At 40.9% G+C, this 21,726-nt stretch overlaps 1 protein-coding gene across 7 annotated transcripts in view; it reads right to left on the bottom strand.

Annotated features, from left to right (window-relative positions):
• The window catches only part of LOC117096976 (phosphatidylinositol 3,4,5-trisphosphate 3-phosphatase TPTE2-like), an 80,715-nt gene that overhangs the window by 14,483 nt on the left and 44,506 nt on the right, over window positions 1-21,726 (bottom strand). For 2 of the 7 annotated variants that reach the window (XR_004442762.1, XR_004442765.1), the window contains 3 exons: window positions 19,817-19,922; window positions 17,823-17,914; window positions 13,799-13,887 (listed from right to left, as the gene is read on the bottom strand). Coding sequence is in view for 3 of the 7 variants with exons in the window: in XM_033234388.1 (XP_033090279.1) it covers window positions 17,823-17,914; window positions 19,817-19,922 (198 nt within the window). In the remaining 4 variants the exon portion in view is untranslated. Of the gene's footprint in view, window positions 1-13,363; window positions 13,888-17,822; window positions 17,915-19,816; window positions 19,923-21,726 lie in introns of those variants that run through there. The other 5 variants (XR_004442748.1, XR_004442750.1, XM_033234388.1 and 2 more) reach the window with 4 other exon arrangements.

Here is a 21,726-nt window from a genome sequence, read left to right as displayed (position 1 = left end):
ACAGGAAGTAAACTGCTTCAGAGCCCACAGTCTCCTGCTCAGTGCCCAGAAACAAGTCAGTCATCCCTGTTGGCAGTAAATCTTCCCACAGGCCATCCATTAGAGATTTAACCATATATCTTCAATAGAAAGAGTCTGAGGCAAGTGGGAGTGAGGAATGGAAGCTTAGGTCGGGAGAATGTTTCTTCATTCTGTTTGCTTAATTCAGAGTCCCGTTTGTGCTATTTCATATCTGTACTCCAGGCAGAAATATAACTTGAAAATACTGTGTCTAAAGAAATTTCAGTGTTCTATCATTAAATTATTTACTTAATATTTGAGTCTGATGAATTTCATTGAAGTTCTTTACATCGTGTTAGGAACCTACTGTCAGGAATGTTAAAGAGTGATGTGTAGTAGTGTTTCAAGGCAGCGGTTTTATTGCAACAAGCATTGTATTCAGTCAGCAAGACACCTGATGTAATTTCACTATAGGTGACAAAATTATTTCTATGCACTGAAGTTATGGAACTTGGCTCACTAGAATTACTTTCTCCCTCCACCTGTTTTTATCCCTCTATTTTAAAAAATAGTTAACCTGTCTCCTGTTAAGTTTTGGATGATTCGATTCCAAGTTACTAAATTCTACTTAAGAAAACACATACCTGAAGTGCCAAGATGGCTGACTAGAAGCAGCTTGTGTGTGCAGCTCTCACAAGAGGAGACAGAGTGGTGAGTGAACACGAGCTCTTCAGATTGATCATCCAGCAGGCTGTGTTGGGATTCATCAAGGAAGCAATGGTGAGTCACGGAGAGCAGAGGGGAGTAAGGCAGGACAGCCGCCCACCTAGGATTGGTGCAGAGCAAGGGGAGGCTCCCTACAGCAGGGAAAGGGTGAGTGAGTGAAGGCTCCTGGGGACACACACTTCTGCCATGGACGTTTGCAATCCCCGGGCACAGGAGATCATCCATGACTCCATTTGCCCTCCCCCCGCCACACACACACCCTGGGGCTCTAGACTGACACAGAGAGCTGCTTGGGGTCTGGGCAGAGCCACTGCTTAAGCCAATGTGGATCCCTGAGCTGCTATGGCCCCAGCTGCCATAGTCCGGCCAAGGTAGGCCAGGCTCTCTCATGTGCCCCTAGGATAGGGGCCATCTCCATGGTGCTGAGGAGTGGACAGACGGCAGGCCTCACCTCCGCTGCACCTTGCCAGGCAAGGCCCACTGGCCTGGGCCTCCATCGCAGCCATCCTACCCCCTGCCTGTACACTCCAGCTGGTCACAGCTCTCATTTCTCTGGGATGGAGCTCCCAGAAGTAACCAACAGACCCTCTGCCCTGCCGTGGCCTGTGCCCCTGCTGCCCTCAGGCTGGAGAGGGAGCAAAAAGCCCAACAGCTGCCATGGGCCTCCAGCCTTGAAACACTACTACACATCACTCTTTAACATTCCTGACAGTAGGTTCCTAACACGATGTAAAGAACTTCAATGAAATTCATCAGACTCAAATATTAAGTAAATAATTTAATGATAGAACACTGAAATTTCTTTAGACACAGTATTTTCAAGTTATATTTCTGCCAACTGAACTTCCATAGCTGAGAAATTCACTGTAAGAATTTTATAATACAATTGGAAGTATTAACAGCAGAACAGACCAAGCTGAGGAAAGAATCTCAGAGCTCTTCTAACCAACTCAGACAAAAATAAAAAAAGAATTTAAAAAAATGAGCAAAACTTCTGAGAAATATTGGATTATGTAAAGAGAGCAAGTCTATGACTCATTGGCATTCCTGAGAGAAAAGGAGAGAGAATAAACACTTGGAAAATATATTTGAGGATACAGTTTATGTCACTTTCCCTAATCTTGTTAGAAAGGCTGACATGCAAATCCAAGAAATACGGAGAACCCATGCTAAATACTATATAAGATGGTCATCCTCAAGGCACATAGTCATCAGATTCACCAAGGTCAATGGAAAAGGAAAAAATCTTAAAGGAAGCAGAAGAGAAGGGCCAGATTATGTACATGGGGAAGCCCATCAGGCTAGCAGCAGACTTTTCAGCAGAAACCTTACAAGCCAGAAGAGATTGGGGACCTGCTTTCAGTGTCCTTAAAGAAAATAAATTCCAATTAAGAATTTCATATCCCACCAAAAAGCTTCATAAGTGATGGAGAAATAAAATGCTCAGAGAAACAAGCACTTAAGGAATTCATTTCAACTAGACCAGTCTTATAAGAGATCCTTTAGAAAGTGCTAAACGTGAAACTGGAAGAACCTGCTACCACAAAACACATTTAGCTCATAGGCAATACAGAACAACCACACAAACAAGTCCATACAACAGCCAGCTAACAACATGACGACAGGATGAAAATCTCACATATCAGTACTAACCCTGATGTAAATGGGCTAAACTCCTCACTTAAAAGGCAAAAAGTGACAGTCTGGATCAAAAGACAAGACTCAATCATCTGCTGTCTTCAAGAAACGCTCCTCACTCCTAATGACATCCACAGGCTGAAAGTAAAGGGATGAAGAAAGTTCTGTCATGCAAATAGAAAACAGAAAAGAGCAGGAGTCGCTATTCTTATGTTAGATAAAACATGTTTTTAACCAATACAAAGGACAAAGAAGGGCATTATAGAATGTTAAAGGGCAAAATCCAACCAGAAGACCTGGCCTAAATATGTACACACCCAATACTGGAGCACCCAAATTCATAAAACAAGTTTTTCTTGGCCTACAAAAAGATTAAGACAACCACACAATAATAGCAGGAGACTTCAACACCCCACTGACAGCAATAGACAGATCACTGAAGTAGAAAACTAACTCTGTGCTTAAACTTGACAATTGACCAATTGGACCTGATAGACATCTACAGAACACTTTACCCAATAAACACAGAAGATACATTCTCATGGTAAGATCAACCACATGCTTGGCCATAAAGCAAGCCTCATTAAATTCAAAAAGTTTGAAATCACACCAGGCACACACTCTGACCACAGTGCAACAAAAATAGAAATCAGTATCAAGAAGATCTTTCAAAAATACATAAATACATAGAAATTAAATAACTTGCTCCTGAATCACTCCTGGGGTGAACATTTAAATTAAGGCAGAAATAAAAAAATTCTTTCAAATTAATGAAAATAGGGACAAAATATATCAAAATCTCTGGGATGCAGCTAAAGCAATGTTAACAGGAAAGTTTATAGCACTAAAGGCCTTTGCCAAGAAGTTAGAAATATCTGAAATTAATATTCCTACTTTGCACATAAGGGAACTAGAAAAAAAAAGAATAAATGAACCCCAAAGCTGGCAGAAGAGAAACAACTATAATTAGAGAAGCATGAAATGTTTTTTGAGGTGCTGTTTTTTTTTTTTTTTGAGAATAGATGCAAAAAACCACACAAAAGATCAATTAAACCAATAATTAGATTTTTTTTAAAAAAACAAGATTGATAGGCTGATAGCTAAACAAAGAAAGAACCAAATAAGTACAATCAGAAATGACAAAGATGACATTACAACCAATCCCACAGAAATACAAAAGATCCTCAGAGAATACTATAAACAACTCCATGCAAACAAATTATGTCATCTAGAGGAAATGGATAGGCCAGGCACGGTGGCTCACGCCTGTAATCCCAGCACTTTGGGAGGCCAAGGCGGGTGGATCACGAGGTCAGGGGTTCAAGACCAGCCTGGCCAACATAGTGAAACCCTGTCTCTACTAAAAATACAAAAAATTAGCCGGGTGTGGTGGCAGGCACCTGTAATATCAGTTACTCTGGAGGCTGAGGCAGGAGAATCACTTGAACCTGGGAGGCAGAGGTTGCAGTGAGCCAAGATTGTGCCACTGCACTCCAGCCTGGGCGACAGTGCGAGACACTGTCTCAAAAAAAAAAAAGGGATAAATTCCTGGAAACATAAAATCTCCCAAGATTGAATCAGAAAGAGATTGAAATCTTGAATAGACAAATATGGAGTTCTGAAATCAAATCATTAATTAAAAAATCTACCAACAAAGAAAAGCCCAGATGGAGCCACAGCTGAATTCTACCAGATGTAGAAATAACTGGTACCGGTTCTAGTGAAACTGTTCCAAAGAATTGAGAATGAGGGGCTCCTCCCTAACTCACTCTATGAAGCCAGTATCAGCCTAATACCAAAATCTGGCAAAGACACACACACAGAGAAATAAAACTTCAGGCCAATTACTCTGATGAACACAGACACAAAAATTCTTAATACTAGGAAACAGAATCCAGCAGCACATCAGTAAGTTAATACACCACAATCAAGAAGACTTCAGTCCAGGGATGCAAGGCTGGTTCAACATATGCAAATAGGCTGGGCACGGTGGCTCAGACCTGTAATCCAAGCACTCTGGGAGGCCGAGGCGGGCAGATCATGAGGTCAGGAGATCGAGACCATCCTGGCTAACACAGTGAAACCCCATCTCTACCAAATATACAAAAAAAAAAAAAAAAAAATTAGCCAGGCGTGGTGGTGGGCACCTGTAGTCCCAGCTACTCGGGAGGCTGAGGCAGGAGAATGGCGTGGACCCAGGAGGTGGAGCTTGCAGTGAGCCGAGATCGCACCACTGCACTCCAGCCTGGGTAACAGTGAGACTCGGTGTCAAAAAAAAAAAAAATACATGCAAATAAGTGTGATTCACCACATAAACAGGACTAAAAGCCAAAACCATATGATCATCTCGATAGATGCAGAAACAGCTTTTGATAAAATCCAATATCCCTTCACATTAAAAACCTCAACAGATTAGGTATCAAAGGAACATACCTCAAAATAGTAAGAGCCATCTATGACAAAGCCACAGTCACCAATCTACTGAATGAGCAAAAGCTGGAACCAATCCCCATGGGAAATGAAACAAGCCAGTGATGCCCACTCTCACCACTCCTGTTCAACATAGTACTGGAAGTCCTACCCAGAGCACTCAGTCAGGAGAAAGAAAGAAAGGCATCCAAATAGCAAAAAGAAAAAGTTGGCCGGGCGCGGTGGCTCAAGCCTGTAATCCCAGCACTTTGGGAGGCCGAGACAGGCGGATCACGAGGTCAGGAGATCGAGACCATCCTGGCTAACACAGTGAAACCCCGTCTCTACTAAAAAATACAAAAAATTAGCCGGGCGAGGTGGCGGGCGCCTATAGTCCCAGCTACTCGGGAGGCTGAGGCAGGAGAATGGCGTAAACCCGGGAGGCGGAGCTTGCAGTGAGCTGAGATCCGGCCACTGCACTCCAGCCTGGGCGACAGAGCGAGACTCCGTCTCAAAAAAAAAAAAAAAAAAGAAAAAGTCAAACTATCTCTCTTTGCTGATATTATTCTATATTCAGAAAACCCTGAAGACTGCCAAAAGGCTGCTAGAACTGATAATCAACTTTAGCAAAGTTTCAGGATAAAAAAATCAATGTACAAAAATCAACAGCATTTCTATACACCAATAATGTCCAGGCTGAGAGTCAAATCAAGAACAGAATCCCATTTACAGTAGCCACAAAGAAAACGAAATACCTAGGAATACAGCTAACAAACGATGTGAAAGATCTCTACAAGAACCACAAAACACTGCTGAAAGAAATCAGAGATAACAGTTAAATGGAAAAACATTCCATGCTTATGGACTGGAAGAATCAGTATCACTCAAATGGCCATACTGCCCAAAGCAGTTTACAGATCCAGTGCCATTTCTAGCAAACTACCAATGTCATTCTTCACAGAATCAGAAAAATGTATTCTAAAATTCATATGAAAGCAAAAGAGAGCCTGAATAGCCAAAGCAAATCTGAGCAAAAAGGGCAAAGCCAGAGGCTTCAAACTATAACGCTATAGTAGCCCAAACAGCATGGTACTGGTACAAAAGCAGACACAGACCAATGGAACAGAATAGAAAACCCAGAATCAAGCCTTACACTTACAACCATCTGATCTTTGACAAGGTTGACAAAAACAAGCAATGGGGGAAGGACTCCCTGTCAATAAATGGTGCTGGGGTAACTGGCTAGCTATATGCAGAATAATGATACTGGACCCATACCTTTCATCATATACAGAAATAAACCGGAGATAGATTAAAGATTTAAATGTAAGACCTCAAATGATAAAAATTCTAGAAGAAAATCTCAGAAATACCCTTCTTGACATTGGCCTTGGCAAAGAATTTTTAACTAAGTCCCCAAAAGCAATTGCAATAAAAACAAAGATTGACAAGTGGGACCTAATAATACTAAAGATTTTCTGCACAGCAAGATAAATGATTGACAGAGTAAACAGACAACGTACAGAACAGGAGAAAACATTTGCAAACTATGCATCCAACAAAGGTCTAGTATCCATATAAGGAACTTACAGAAAAGAAACCAAGTAACTCCATTAAAAAATGAGTAAAGAACATGAACACATACTTCCCAAAAGAAGACATACAAGTGACCAATGAACATATGAAAAAATGCTTCACGTCACTAATCGTCAGAGAAGTGCAAATCAAAACCATAATGAGATACCCTCTCACACTAGTCAGAATGGCTATTAATAAAAGTCAAAAACAACAGATGCTGGCAAGGCTGCAGAGAAAAGGGAATGTTTATGCACTGTTGGTGGGCATGTAAATTAGTTCAGCCACTGTGGAAAGCAGTCTGGAGACTTCTCAAAGAACTTAACAGAGCTACCATTTGACCCAGTAATCCCATTATTGGGTATATACCCAATGGAAAAAAGATCATTCTACCGAAAGACACGGCCACTGATATGTTCATTGCTGTGCTATTTACAATAGCAAAGATATGGAAGCTGTGCTGTTCACAATAGCAAAGATACGGAATCAACCTACGTGCCCATCAGTGGTGGACTGGATAAAGAAATGTGGTACATATACACGATGGAATTCTATGCAGCCACAAAAATGAGCGAAATCATGTCTTTTGCAGCAGCATAGCTGGAGCTGGAGGCCATTACCCTAAGCAAATCAATAAAGGGACAGAAAACCACATAACACATGTTCTCACTTATAAGAGCTAAACAACAGGTACTCTTGGACATAAATATGGGAACAATAGACACTGTGGACTGCTAGAGGGGGATGGAGAGGAGTGCAGGTTGAAAAACTACCTACTGGGTACTATGCTTACTACCAGGGTACGATATACTGATGTGACAAACTTGCACACATACCCCCATGTTTAAAATTAAAGTCTTAAAACATGAGGATCATTCTGATATAAGTTTCTTGAGTTGTTCAAATAATCATTCATTTTGCATTCTAAGAAAGCAATACCCAAAGCGGTCTTAAACATTTAAGTTTTCTTTGAATAAGCAAAAGCAGAATAGTGTTAACAACTCATGATTTCCAGAAATTTTGGTGGGTCTTGGAGATTTTGGGAAGAGAAACCTTAATGGTTATCTCCTTATTTCAAAAAGTGAAATTCTTAAAATAAAAAAGGGGATTTCCTTTCTTCCTGTATTGGTAGTATTGAAAAAGACAGATCTTACTCTTCCCTGAGCCAGCTAAGTATTTTCCTGCCTATTCATCTAAACCCAGGATATAATCTGTCCTCTGTAGATGACTGCTGTGTGAATTTTAAATGAAATAGTCCTATATTGTGCCTACACATGTTTCTGTAATATGAATGGCAGGGTATAATATTAATAATAATAACATGAAGGGAATTTGAAAGCATGTTATATGATCTTTTTTTTTTTTTTTTTTTCCTCAAAGGGGGAACCAGATTGGCGGGAGTAAGAACATAAGCCTTTAGCTGGGCTGCTGCACTGGCAATTGGAACCTTTTTTGGAATATTTAGAGGAGAAAAAATCACCTGCAGCTAGGCTGCTCACCAGCCTCGTGGGGCTCTTGGCTCCTGGCAGGTTGCTGCCTTCCATGCCCACCATGGCTCGGGGCCCTACTCATCTGTGCCACTCTGGTACCCGCAGCCCTTATATAAAGTATTCTATTTCCACTCAAAAATAAAAAAGCTCCTATGGCAAACTCCAGACATTGAGCTGCTGAGGTGGGTGGTCCAAATGGTTAGTGTGTTGGTTACAAAGTTGTTATGCTGGAGTGGTTTGCCTTGAACTCTCAAACCCTATATTTTCGTGAACTGCTTCTTTTTTTAGTGCTTTCTGTAGAGTGCAAGGTTTCTCAGGAATGAGTATATCGTGTTTTAGCAGTGACCCTTGTCTTATTAGTTGCTACCTTCCATTTCCTGATGAATTCATCTTGGTCTAGATTGTCGAGAGCCTTGCCAATAAAAGGAAAATCATTCAAATAAGAATAATTTCAATAAAGCCAAAATAGAACATTTTCAAGGACAATCATGGCCTGAAGATACAGTGGCAATGAAGGTACTTTGAATAAAGTAACACCCATGGGCTGGGCATGGTGGTTCATGCCTGTAATCCCAACACTTTGGGAGACTGAGGCAGGCAGATTGCTTGAGCTCAGGAATTCGAGACCAGCCTGGGCAACATGACGAAACTTCATCTCTGCTAAAAATACAAAAATTAGCCGGGTGTAGTGACATGTGCCTATAGTCCCAGCTACTCGGGAGGCTGGAGGTGGGAGAATTACCTGAGCCTGGGAGGTCGAGGCTGCAGTGAACCAAGATCACACCACTGCACTCCAATCTTGACAACCAGAGTGAGACCCTGTCTCAAAAATAAAAAATTTGTTTTAAAAAAGTAGCACCCAGCACCAAAGAGGAAATAATAATGATTTCCCATAGACATAAAGCTAACCAGTGTTTATAATGAAAAGATTACCTCCCTTCAGAGTTCCCCCAAGCTCAGGTGAAGTTGGTTGTGAGCAGGAGTAGTGGATTTCAAAATAATACGCCTAGATTACTCTAAGAACAAATATTTCTTTTGATTTCACTTACAATTTTATACAAAAGCAGAAGTTACCAAAGATTACTTATCTTTCATATTTACCACAATCTTCTTACCCCAACCCCTGTGTCTGTGTGTAATTAAAGGAAGCTTGTCAAGTAAGCTACCTATTGAATACTTGGAATGAGAGAGTGTGTGCTGGGAGTTGGGGGACTGCCTGTGTGAAACATTTCTCTCTTCTGGATTTAAAACTTAGTCTTTGCTGCCAATCTGTTAACAGTTTGTAAATGAAGTAGAAGAAAAAAATATAAATTAGCTTTCTAATAAATGTGAAATTACAAATGTGAAACAAAGCAGGGAATAAATATTTGACCAAAAGTATGTGAGTAAGTGGGTGCTGGGGAATCACAATTTTTAAATATCTCAATTTTTTGATATGAAAGTTCTATTTCAAAGTTTTCAGAATGATGCCTAATGTTCCTGCATACTGTGTTCCAAATTTATATAAATACAAGATGGAAACTGTGAAGTATATGCCTTCAAAAAAGAAAAAAAAAAGACATTTTATCTATATATATTTCATAGATTTATCAAGAACATATGTAAACATATATAAATATAGATATACCATCAAGGAAGATTTAGAACATATAACTATGTGGCAGGGTTGGAAAGAACATAATTCTTTCCCAGAAGGGGAAGGGGGAACTACACTTAATCAGATACCAGCTACAACGTAACTGTAAGTCATTTCTAATTTAAAAAGAAAAATCTCTACTGCAAATTCTGGTGGGTAAATTTTCCATGTCTTTTGTTCATGTGGATTATCCAATTCATTTCTTTGTGGTTAAGCCTAAGAATAGAAAAAAAAAGTTATTACATGTTTATATTGGGGCTAACTGAAAAGCCATGCAGTTGGGTGCTCTTGTTAGAGCTTGAAGAAATAAGAAAAGAACCTTACCATGAATAGAACCTCAGCCCCTTTTTCGTGTCTCAGTTGGCTCCAGCAACACATCAGTAACTGATTCTTTTTTTTTTTTTTTTTGAGACCGAGTCTTGCTCTCTTGCCCGGCTGGAGTGCAGTGGCCTGATCTCAGCTCACTGCAACCTCCGACTCCCTGGTTCAAGCGATTCTGCCTCAGCCTCCTGAGTAGCTGGGAGTACAGACACTCGCCACTACACCCAGCTAAGTTTTGTATTTTTAGCAGAGACGGGATTTCACCATGTTGGCCAGGATGGTCTTGATCTCCTGACCTCATGATCCACCTGCCTCGGCCTCCCAAAGTGCTGGGATTACAGACATGAGTCACCGTGCCCGGCCGCTGATTCTTTTTTTTTTTTTTTTTTTTTTTTGAGACGGGGTCTCGCTCTGTCGCCCAGGCTGGAGTGCAGTGGTGTGATCTCGGCTCACTGCAAGCTCTGCCTCCCGGGTTCAGGCCATTCTCTTGCCTCAGCCTCCTGAGTAGCTGGGACTACAGGTGCCCGCCACTACGCCCAGCTAATTTTGTTTTTGCATTTTTAGTAGAGACGCGGTTTCACCATTTTAGCCAGGATGGTCTCAATCTTCTAACCTCGTGATCTGCCCGCCTTGGACTCCCAAAGTGCTGGGATTATAGGTGTGAGCCACCGCGCCTGGCCGCCTGGTCTCTGATTCTTTTAACATTGCTTTTTATGGAATGAATGACATTCAGGTTTAATAAAATATCTAAATTTCAGAAATCAGTCAGGCTAGGTATGAATGAAAACCCAGTAATATAATACTATATCCCTTTAAATTTATGTGTGAGGTTGCAATTTTTTGAATTTTTACGATCAGACCTTGGAGATGACCTTGAGCAGTAGTATATAACTCCCACATGCTTAGCGTTCCAATAATGGAGCACTAGGCATAAATCTGTTAACCCATTTATGCCTAATGTTCTAAATGATAGAAGTTGGCATTTTTGGCTAAACAATCTCATAACAAAAACAGCTTTACCAAGTAGTATGTAAATTTAAACGTTACAGAAATCTTTAGAAATTTATATAAAAGTGAGAATAAAAGTGATCTAACTTACTGCTTCTTCAAAATGAACATGGTGTTTTAAAGGAAAAAAAGTATCCTTTAGCAAGAACCACTTTTGAGGAACAGCATCAAATGAAGCTCCACCCAGCTCTATTTGAGGGACTTTGCTCATGTTAGAAGAAAAAGCTTATTGTTTGTATACATCCAAGAAAAAAATTGTAAAAAATTTCCATCAAATCCAAAGTTCACTCTATCAAAATCCATTAAATGTATATACATTACAGGTGTGTAGACCACAGGTTTAATTTACTGTTGCCTTGCTGGACTTAAGGAGTTATTAGATCCAGTCCACATCTGAAGAAAAGATTAGGACTGGGTGTAACAATAACTATCAATTCATGCTGCATATAATCATAGCCACTTCTTCAACTCTCAACTAAATCATTTAAAAAATATTTTCTCCTTTTGTATTGAAGAGTATGGTTGATTAGAAAAAATCTCAATTTTTCATCACCACAGAACAAATGCTACTTATAGTGGATAACTTCTAGACTGAAAAATGAGTTTCCAAATATATGGCAGAAGGTTTTTTTGGAACGATAATCTCCAATTCCAATTAATAATTTTTCAGAAAGTTTTCCCAATTCAGTTATTAGAAAGCCACATTTAAATGGGAGGTTATTACTTAATGATATTTTTTAGCTGTAGTCCTTAATACTTATTGTGTCTTATAACTTCTCCTAGATATAAGTGTGTCAGTCAGCTTTTCAGCTAGCTGAAGCCTCCCTAGGTCCTGCCTTACTTTAGCACAAAATTTGGTGATGGTTTGTCATTGGTAAATCAGCACCTGCTGAGGACCTGACATACTGAAAGTAATGAGCAGACTCATATTGAACTTCTCTGGGAAGAATTTGCTATCACACTTAAGATCTGGTTATAATATTTTTGAACTCATAACACAGTCCTATGGCATGGACCTTGAGGATACTGCAACAGTGGATCTCAAGAACCACTGTATTTTTAAAATAACCAAATTAAGAGGAGTAAGGCAATGGTCAATGGTGGCTTGAGGAATTTTTGCTTTCTATAAAGTTCGTGACAACCAGGAAAAGACTTGCCCTTACACCTTATACATAGACATTGAAGATTAGGCTGTTTCTATAGGTTTGTATTATATCCATATCTGTTATTTTGTATAAAAGATGTGTTAAACCAGAAAAAAAAGAACAGTTGTCACAGTATTTAGGAAGATCCTAAAAAGAAAAAAATACATATTTTCAAAGTAAAACTGATACCAAGAACTAATCATTCCAAAGAAATTAAATTTCATTCCTTTATATATTTATCAAACAATTACAACCATTAAATACATAGCACTCTGCAGTCTATAACAATAAACTCAAGACACAAAGGAGGAGGCTTAAGAAAATGCTATTGCATTCTCTTGCTGTTTCTATCAAAATTTTCAATGCTAGATATTTAATTTAATATTAAATTAAAATGTAGATGCTGATATTTGAATCTGGTTTAGACAGTGCTAAACAGAATCTACTAAGGACCTATGCCTAAGGACCCAAGTATACTGTAGTGAATTCTTACAAGGTTTTTGTTGCCTCCGCATCCCTTTTAAATGTAAGTTGGACTTTCTGATATCAGAAGCAGGGTTCAGTCACCCTCAGCAGTTTCCAGTTCGCCTCCTCCCAGTTTCTCAATGTGACTGATCCTGTTATCTACCTTATTCAACCTTCTCCTGGGGACTACTTCATTATGGGACAGCTAGATATAACCTACTTGACTCACCCCACAGACCCCCATACTCCACATGAACCATGTGGATATAACAGTGACCACCTCTCAGTTACAGCAGAGACTCATGGCTGCTTGCATTAAACCAAATTGCCCCTCCCTGTAGGAAACCTGCTTAGATAGCACCTTACATCCCAATAAAGAATTCCACTCCCAGGCCCCTCCCTCTCTCTCGCTATTGATCCCCGTCAAGCACAGGTCTCCTGGATGGCTCTCCCTTCCAGTTAGCCCTGCGAAGTGTCCTGCCCTCTTCTCTCTGGCATAAAAAAACGGCTTCAGTTATTTCATGTGTTGTATCGTGCTGCCTTCTCTGTGTTCCACCCAGCGGAGTCAGCCAAACCTAACTCTCTTTCCAGTCAGTGCTCCGAGCTACTTGGGAGGCGGAAGTGGGAGGACTGCTTGAGTCCAGGAGGTTGAAGCTGCAGTTAGCTATGATCACGCCACTGCACTCCAGCCTGGGTGACAGAGTGAGACCCTGTCTCAATTTTTTTTTTTTTTTTTGAGACAGGGTCTCACTCTTATTGCCCAGACTGGAGTGCAGTGGTACAATCTCAGCTCACTGCAACCTCCGCCTCCCAGGTACAAGCGATTCTCCTGCCTCCGCCTCCCGAGTAGCTGGGATTACAGGCATGTGCCACCATGCCCAGCTACTTTTGTATTTTTAGTAGAGACAGGGTTTCTCCATGTTGGTCAGGCTGGTCTTGAACCCCCGATCTCACGTGATCTGCCCGCCTCGGCCTCCCAAAGTGCTGGGATTACAGGCATAATTAATTTTTTAATTTAAAAAAAGATGCAAAACAAAATGTAATCATTGCTATGCAGTAAAACATAACTGGTTTTTTTTAGCATCTTCGCTTTTTTGTGTGTGTTTATTTTGTATTTTTTGTATTTGATAATTAATATATGTAAATTTAGACAAATTTAGAAAATTTACAATTTAGAAAAAACAAATGAACAAAAATTATTCAAATTACATATGTTCTTTTAAAAAAATTTATTATAAATCTGATTTATTGTTTTTCTCCCCCTCCCTCTGTGGGATGACATCTGTCATCTCCCTTGTTGGGAACCGTAGTAAAGCAAATCTTAAATAAAATCATTCAAAAGACCAGACAAGAACAATGGCAGAAGCTGTTTCTTGATTACTCACCAAACAGAAAAATTGCACTTTCACATCATCATACAGAGGTGGATAGTTGAATACATCAATTATTGCTCTAGTTCAGTGTCATGAAATACCTGTCAATGAACACATGGAATTTAGAACTATAAACCTAACAAACAATAACAGTGAAGTTCCTTTTCACTTATTATGACTTCCAATATTTATCAAGTACTTTTGGTCTCACGGCCCAATCACCACATGTATAAATAATTATTAATAATATTTTCTAGTTGTAATACTGTTATGTGTGTGTGTGTGTGTGTGTGTGTGTGTGTGTGTGTTTGAGATGGAGTCTTACTGTCACCCAGGCTGAAGTGCAGGGGCATGATCTCGGCTCACTGCAACCTCTGCCTCCTGAGTAGCTGAGGTTCGAGTGATTCCTATGCCTCAGCCTCCTGAGTAGCTGAGGCTATAGGCAGATGCCACCACACCCGGCTAATTTTTGTATTTTTAGTAGACATGGGGTTTCACTATATTGGCCAGGCTGATCTCGAACTCCTGGCCTCAAATGATTTGCCCACCTAGGCCTCCCAAAGTGCTGGGATTACAGGCGTGAGCCACTGCACTGGGCCTGTTGTTCACATTTTTTAAATGCCAACACGTTTGAGGGTTATCATGAGGCACTTTTTTTTTTTGAGACAGTGTCTCGCTCTATCACTATGCTGAGTGCAATGGTGGGATCTCATCTCACTGCAACCTCCACCTCCTGGGTTCAAGTGATTCTCCTGCCTCCACTTCCCGAGTAGCTGGGACTACAGGCTTGCACCACCATGCCCAACTAATTTTTGTATTTTTAGTAGAGACCATGTTTCACCATGTTGGCCAGGATGGTCTCGATGTCTTGCCCTTGTGAAGTGCCCATCTCGGCCTCCCAAAGTGCTGGGATTAGAGGCATGAGCCACCATGCTTGGCCATGAGGCACTTTTAAAAAGTGCCTCACTTTTTAAAAAATATTGAATTTTCTGTTAGACTTTAATCAATTAAATATTATAATGTGTGTCATTTGATGTTCATGCCTTAGGGCCTCTTTTGAGAATACATTAAGAAGCTCAATTTTAAAGCTAGCATTGACATTCAAAAAGCAATGTGTAACTCACCAAGGTTTTTTATTTTGTAAATTTAAAAAATAACAACAGGGGCCTGTAACACTTGGGCGGTGCGCCCACCCGTCCCTACCGAGGGAGGGGGAGAGCGGGGTCCCCCTGCTCATCATGTTTTATCAGAACTCTTGTGTTTGTCAATGGGATCTTTGGACTTGACCGTTGCAGGTTGGTGGATGAAGTGACCAAAGATAGGTCAAGTTTTGGAATGAATGACTTCGAAGCTATACTATTTCTTTGACTCACTCTCCTATAAATAATGGCACCCACAATAAGAAAGGTCTCGGTCCTGTGAAAAACACAAAAGGAGGTACAGAGTCCGTAGGTTTCTTCAGGGAGCTGTACACATAAGAACACAATAGTAGAATGGTATATAACTCAATCTGTTTAATGAAGACTGGGTGTGCTGTTATGCACTATTGGGGGCTAGTTAACAGGAGGTGCAGAATGCAAAAATTTCACTGAGGAGGTAAAAATTGAACTGGACATGAAACAGTTTAGATAAAGGAAGAAGGGCTCTGAAAATAGAATCTAGTCCACACAGAGGGAAAAAGACCAGCAATAATGTGAAGTAGAAATTAGAAAAATAGGCCGGGCATGGTGGCTCACGTCTGTAATCCCAACACTTTAGGAGGCCAAGATGGGCAGACCACCTGAGGTCGGCAGTTCGAGATCAGCCTGACCAACATGGAGAAACCCTGTCTCTACTAAAAATACAAAAATGAGCCGGGCGTGGTGGCGCATGCCTGTAATCCCAGCTACTTGGGAGGCTGAGGCAGGAGAATCACTTGAACCCAGGAGGTGGAGGTTGCAGTTAGCCGAGATTGCACCATTGCACTCCAGCCTGGGCAACAAGAGTGAAACTTCATCTCACACAAAAAAAAAAAGAAAAAAGAAAAGGAAAAAAGAAATCAGAAAAACAATAACAAAAAAGGTCAGGCAGTATGGCTCATGCCTATAATCCTGGCACGTTGCGAGGCTGAGGTGGAAAGGCTGCTTGAGCCCAGGAGTTTGAGACCAGCCTAGGCAACATAGCAAGATCCAGTCTCTACAAAAAATAAAATAATTGGGGGATTGCTTGAGCTCAGGAGGTTGAGGCTGCAGTGAGCCATGATCACTCCACTATACTACAGCCTGGGTGACAGAATGAGACCCTGACTCAAGAAAAGAAAAAGGAAAGGAAGAAAGGAAGGAAAGAAAGAAATAACCAACTAACAAAGTAAATAAATTAGAGTTGTGTTCCAAGAGCCAAAGAGGATGACCGAGTTTATTTGGAATGAAGTCTGTTGGTCAAGCTACTGATGGAAAAAGCTCAGGTATTACATTAGGGCTATTACATCTTAAGAGCTCAAGAGTCAAAGAAATAAGAGTGAAGTTGTTGAAGAATATGGTGGGGCATTTCCTACGTGACAAAGATGCCTGATAATTATCACATATAACACTTATTTAGTGATTTATAGTTTACAAAGAAACTTTATATTATCTAATGTAATCCCCATAACACTTGAGATATGATATTTATTTTACAGATAAGGATGTTGGGCCACAGGTGTGAACTGGCTCTGACCACGGGCACACAGTGTGTCTTCTGCTCTACGTACAACTTTTCACAATGAGAGAATATTCCAGGATGCATATTTGAGGATTCTATACATTGCATTATATAAGGAGAAAGAAAGGGTAAGGAGACCATTGTAGAAATCTAAGCATGAGCAAATGAGGTTCTGGACAGTTAGTGGCAGAGAGAACAGAAAGGAAGGAGAACACAGAAAAATTTCAAAGGCATAATCAGCAGGGATTGATAACTAACTGGATTTAGGGAGCCGAGGCAAAGAGAATCAAAGCACAAGGCCTGAGTCGGAGAATGCTGGTGCCATTTGCAGAAGCAGAGAAAGCTCACTGACAATTCAGGCTGGCTAATGCATTTGAGTTGGAGTGGAAACTGTTCATGTTGTAGCTCCTGCATCTACAACTCAGTGGGTTCTCATAAACATCTGACCAGTAAATGAACAAATAATAGTTTAAGTAAGGGGAATGCGTCATTCTTCAACCAAGAATAAAGCATTTGCTAAGAACAGAAAGCCAAGGGTCAGGCCTGGGTGAATGCCCTCAGTTGAGAGAGGCCAAAAAAAGAGCAGGAGAGAGGGGGCGATGCAGAGAGGGAAGGAATAAGGTAACAGGAGAATCTGAGACGAAGGCCTGGGTAGGAAAAGTTTATGGTTATTAGACCCATGAAGGAAGCTTTCTTATTGTTTCAGAAAAGGTATATAGTTTTAGGCATTTCTTCATTGCAGCAAAACATTGACTACCAGGTCCTTTTTGCTTTGGATAAAGAGATTCCTCCCCAGTTCATTCACTCTTGCATTATTTCTCATAGGGTCATCCCACAGAACGTCTGACTTAGAATCACTTGGGACATTGCTAAGTCTGTAGATTCCTGGCCCCCATTCCAGATTTCCCGAATCATACTTTGGGGGTACAACCTAAGAATGTAAATCTTTACAACCTCCTTGGTGGTTTTCATGTACACTAAAATTTTAGAATCAGTACTATATAATTAAAGATAAAATGAACAACAAGAGAATATGGCTGTAAAGACCAGATATGTAAATTAAAATCCTTAACACATTCCTGGGAACATGCTCAGCATTTATGGAAAGTGAAAGGCAAAGCAACACTGAACAGAAATAAATTCTGGAAAGGACCCTGAAAAAACTGTTTTGAACAAACAGGTTAATTTATCTCTGGTTTGCAACCAAACCCAGTGACACCAAGTTGGATGGTTAACCAGAAAGCGTTATAGACTCTCTTTATGGTGAGTGATAGTTTAGGGAGGTGAACATTGCTGCTTTGACATTCAGCCTTAAAACAAACATCAGATTTTTTTCAATTCACATGCTTTCTCTTACCTAACAATTTCTTAAATAAGTACAGGAAAAGACAACCTTTTTCTCTATTACTATTTTGACTTTTAGGTCATATCCATCACCTGGTCCAATACCTAAATGAAATTAAAAAGTTAGGTTGGTTAGCACGAAGATCAAAATGTCTCACCAATTAACATCATGGATGAAAAAGAGAAAAAGTGATCCAAGCTAACAATGTATCAGTAGTTACTATTTGGTCTTGCATGGATTTTGTCCTTGAAAGACAAGGCTTCAAGCCCAGTTCTGTCTCCTAAAGCAGATTTTGTAAGACTAGAGAGAAGAAAAAAAATTACATATAGTTCAGCTTTAAAGACTTAGAATCCCATCAATATATCTTTCCAGAAAAAATATCTAGGGAAGGTGGGCCGGGCACGGTGGCTCACACCACCATAATCCCAGTACTTTGGGAGGCCGAGGTGGATGGATTAGTTGAGGTCAGGAGTTCGAGACCAGCCTGGTCAACATGGTGAAACCCCATCTCTACTAAAAATAACAAAAATTAGCCGGGCGTGGTGGCACGTGCCTGTAATCCCAGCTACTCAGGAGGCTGAGATAGGAGAATCACTTCAACCTAGGAGGCGGAGGTTGCAGTGGACCAAGACCACACTACTGCACTCCAGCCTGGGTGACAGAGCAAGACTCTGTCTCCAAAAAAAAAAAAAAGAAAGGAAGGAAGGAAGGTGACTTGCAACCTTTCTTGCTAATATGTTGCTTTCTTCAGACTTCTAATCATAATGATTCTTAGTAATAAATACTGTAGTCTAAACTACTTTGGCCCTACTTTAAGTCTAGTTCCTGATGTAATCTCTATAAAAATATAGGATAGTTATATCCAAAACTTCCTGTGGTGTTCAGCATATATTTACAGAAAAAGGCTCTTTTGCCCTTTTTTTGAATTCAAATGACTCACTTCCTTTAGCATTTCCTCAAAGACTTGGTTTCTCAGCCAATTAACTTTTTATTGCTTTACTCTCAACTCTACATTTTTAATTTAAATATGCACAAAATTAAAGGTAGAGAATTAAAACAAATATTTTAATAAACTAGTGTATTAATTATTCTTGATTGCTCATATTGTATGCTGTTTGTTTTCTTTTCATTTAATTTTGTTTTCACTAACACCATGCTATTAATTTGTCATTAGAAATCACAGTTTCTTGCCTCAGTTCCCTCTTTCCCAATCCAGGTGCAGAACTTCTTTCTATTGATGTCTACCAGAAATCAGTGAAATGTAGAACTAAATTCAGAAAGCTAAAAATACTAGGCTGTCTGTGTGGAAACCAGCATCCTGGCACCATGGCACCTATAATACCCAGCACTGGCACCACCTCAGGTCCACTAGCTGGCTGCTAGAAGAGGTTTGCTTTAGGGATTCAGAAGCATCGCTTCCTCCCTGCTACCTCTCTGGCAGTGGGAGTGGTGAGACCCCACCCCTTCCACACAGACACATCCTGCTTTTCCACCTCCCCTGAGTGTAAGCTGGGAGTGAGAGGGTTACAGATGGAGGAGAGAGGGGAAAGGGAGAGCCCAGGATGATAAGAAAAAAATAAGCCTCTGAAAGAAGGTGAGAAAATGATATGGTATGGAGACACCTGCACCAAGACAAGCTCTGAACTAGAGGTGGTTATGAGAAATAACTAGTTCTGAGGACACATGGGTCCTCCTCCTCCCTCATCAGAGGCTCACTCTGCCCTGAAAAGTCTACCCTGGGTTGAGACCAGAGGAGCAACGAGAACAGGAGAGATGGGAAGGGGATGAAGTCCCCCAAAAGAAAAAGTGAAGAACATCTAAGGGCTGGCAATCAATGGACAATTGCAGGAGGAGGGGCATATGTAAGGAGGAGTTCACGTGTGAGGATATGTAAAAAGACAGATATGAGTTAGGATCATCTGTATATGTAACTATGAGCAAAAGCCTCCCAGAGCAGGAACATTGGCCCTCCTGCCCAATTCTCCAATTATACATAAAGCACTTACCATGAATCGAATAAATAATGAATGCTTTTGTAAAAAGTATCCTTCTTGGAGGGAGATTCCAGTTGTAGATGTGGTTCACTTGTGCAAAATATCCAACATATCTATTCTGAAAAGCAACAGAAGCCTCACTTGAAGTGGAGATGAAAAGTCTAAAGTCAGCATTCCTATATATATGTATATTTTATTTTGCATAAAGCTTTTTAAGGGAAGTAAGTAATTAAGGAAACATTTAATGGATGACATTATATAACTAGACATTTTGAGGGATGCTGCCTCACAACTAATACCTTGGGGGGAAAATACTGAATTAAGTGCTATGGGGAATTAAGAAGGATGGAGCCAGGTCTTGTTTATAGGCTGCTTACAGTTGAGAAGGCAACTAATCGGAACCAACAACAAAATAGTTACAGCATTATCAGTGTACAGATAGAAGCTTAGTTGTAACTGAGTTAGAGAAAGGTTTGTGGTTTGGTGAAGAGCAGCTTGCTGGGCATGACAGAATGGTATATGTGAAAACTCAAAAGGAATACCTCCATATCTCAGTAGCAGATTTCATGTCATTCTCTTGCTCCTGACAGCTACAATTTCTTCACTTTCTATTTCCCCAATTCTGTTTTCACAAGTAAGCCCTGGAATTCTCTTAGCCTTGTCCTTTCCCCGGGGCAGGCTGTTCACAACTGCTCTCCTTGAATCTTTCTTCAAGGTGTTGAAGAGCTCTGGTACTGAATCAACTGGTTCAGAATTCAAAAGTTGGCCGGGTGCTGTGGCTCACACCTGTAATTCCAATACTTTGGGAGGCTGACGTGGGTAGATCACTTGAGGACAGGAGTTTGAGACCAGCCTGGCCAACAGGGTGAGACCCTATCTATACTAAAAATACAAAAATTAGCTGTGCGTGGTAATGGGCACCTGTAATCCCAACCACTCAGGAGGCTGAGGCAGGAGAATCGCTTGAACCCAAGAGGTCGAGATTGCAGTGAGCTGAGATTGCACCACTGTACACCAGTCTGGGCGACAGAGCAAGACTCTGTCTCAAAAAAAAAAAAAAAAAAGAATAAGTTCACAGACTGTTCCTTACCCATTGGGAAATGCTCATTAAAGTAACTAACTGACATACTTTCCTTTAGAAAGGGCCAGTCATGAGGAAGGCTCATTAAAGTTCTTAAGAGTAGATGTAAGGCCGGGCGCGGTGGCTCACGCCTGTAATCCTAGCACTTTGGGAGGCCGAGGCGGGCGGATCACAAGGTCAGGAGATTGAGACCATGGTGAAACCCCGTCTCTACTAAAAATACAAAAAATTAGCCGGGCACAGTGGTGGGCGCCTGTAGTCCCAGCTACTCAGGAGGCTGAGGCAGGAGAATGGCATGAACCCGGGAGGCGGAGCTTGCAGTGAGCTGAGATCGCGCCACTGCACTCCAGCCTGGGGGACAGAGCGAGACTCTGTCTCAAAAAAAAAAAGACTAGATGTAGTCAGTAGAATAGCCCCCAGTGCAGGATCAGAATGTGATGGTGTCTGAGAATCACCAGCAGACACAGAGGGCACTCTGTCCTGAGGTCTTGCCAACACAGCTCTCAAACATGCAGCTGAGTCCCTGTGTTGCTTTCTCAGTGATTCAGAAGAGATTCAGTTGCAGCCTTTGGTGTGCTAGTTCTGGACTAAAGTTTGGGAAACTATGCATGACTGCAGAAGAAATGGGGATGGGGAGATGTGTGGGGAGAGGTGTTGAAGGAGCTCCATCTAGCATCCCCTTAGCTCCTGCCACCAGATTCTCCACCTTCCCCTAAAGGCTGTAGCCTACCAGGGCCCTCAAGCTGCTTGTGCTCCCATGCTTCCTTCTCCTAAACTTAAAACAACATGGACGTGTAGTAGAAATGAATACAATCAACACATAGGAGCCACTCACTACAAA

The sequence above is a fragment of the Trachypithecus francoisi genome, unplaced genomic scaffold (genome assembly GCF_009764315.1).
Source record: "Trachypithecus francoisi isolate TF-2019V2 unplaced genomic scaffold, Tfra_2.0 Contig01461, whole genome shotgun sequence".
NCBI classification, from domain to species: domain Eukaryota; kingdom Metazoa; phylum Chordata; class Mammalia; order Primates; family Cercopithecidae; genus Trachypithecus; species Trachypithecus francoisi.
This window is presented reverse-complemented; position numbering and strand designations above follow the sequence as displayed.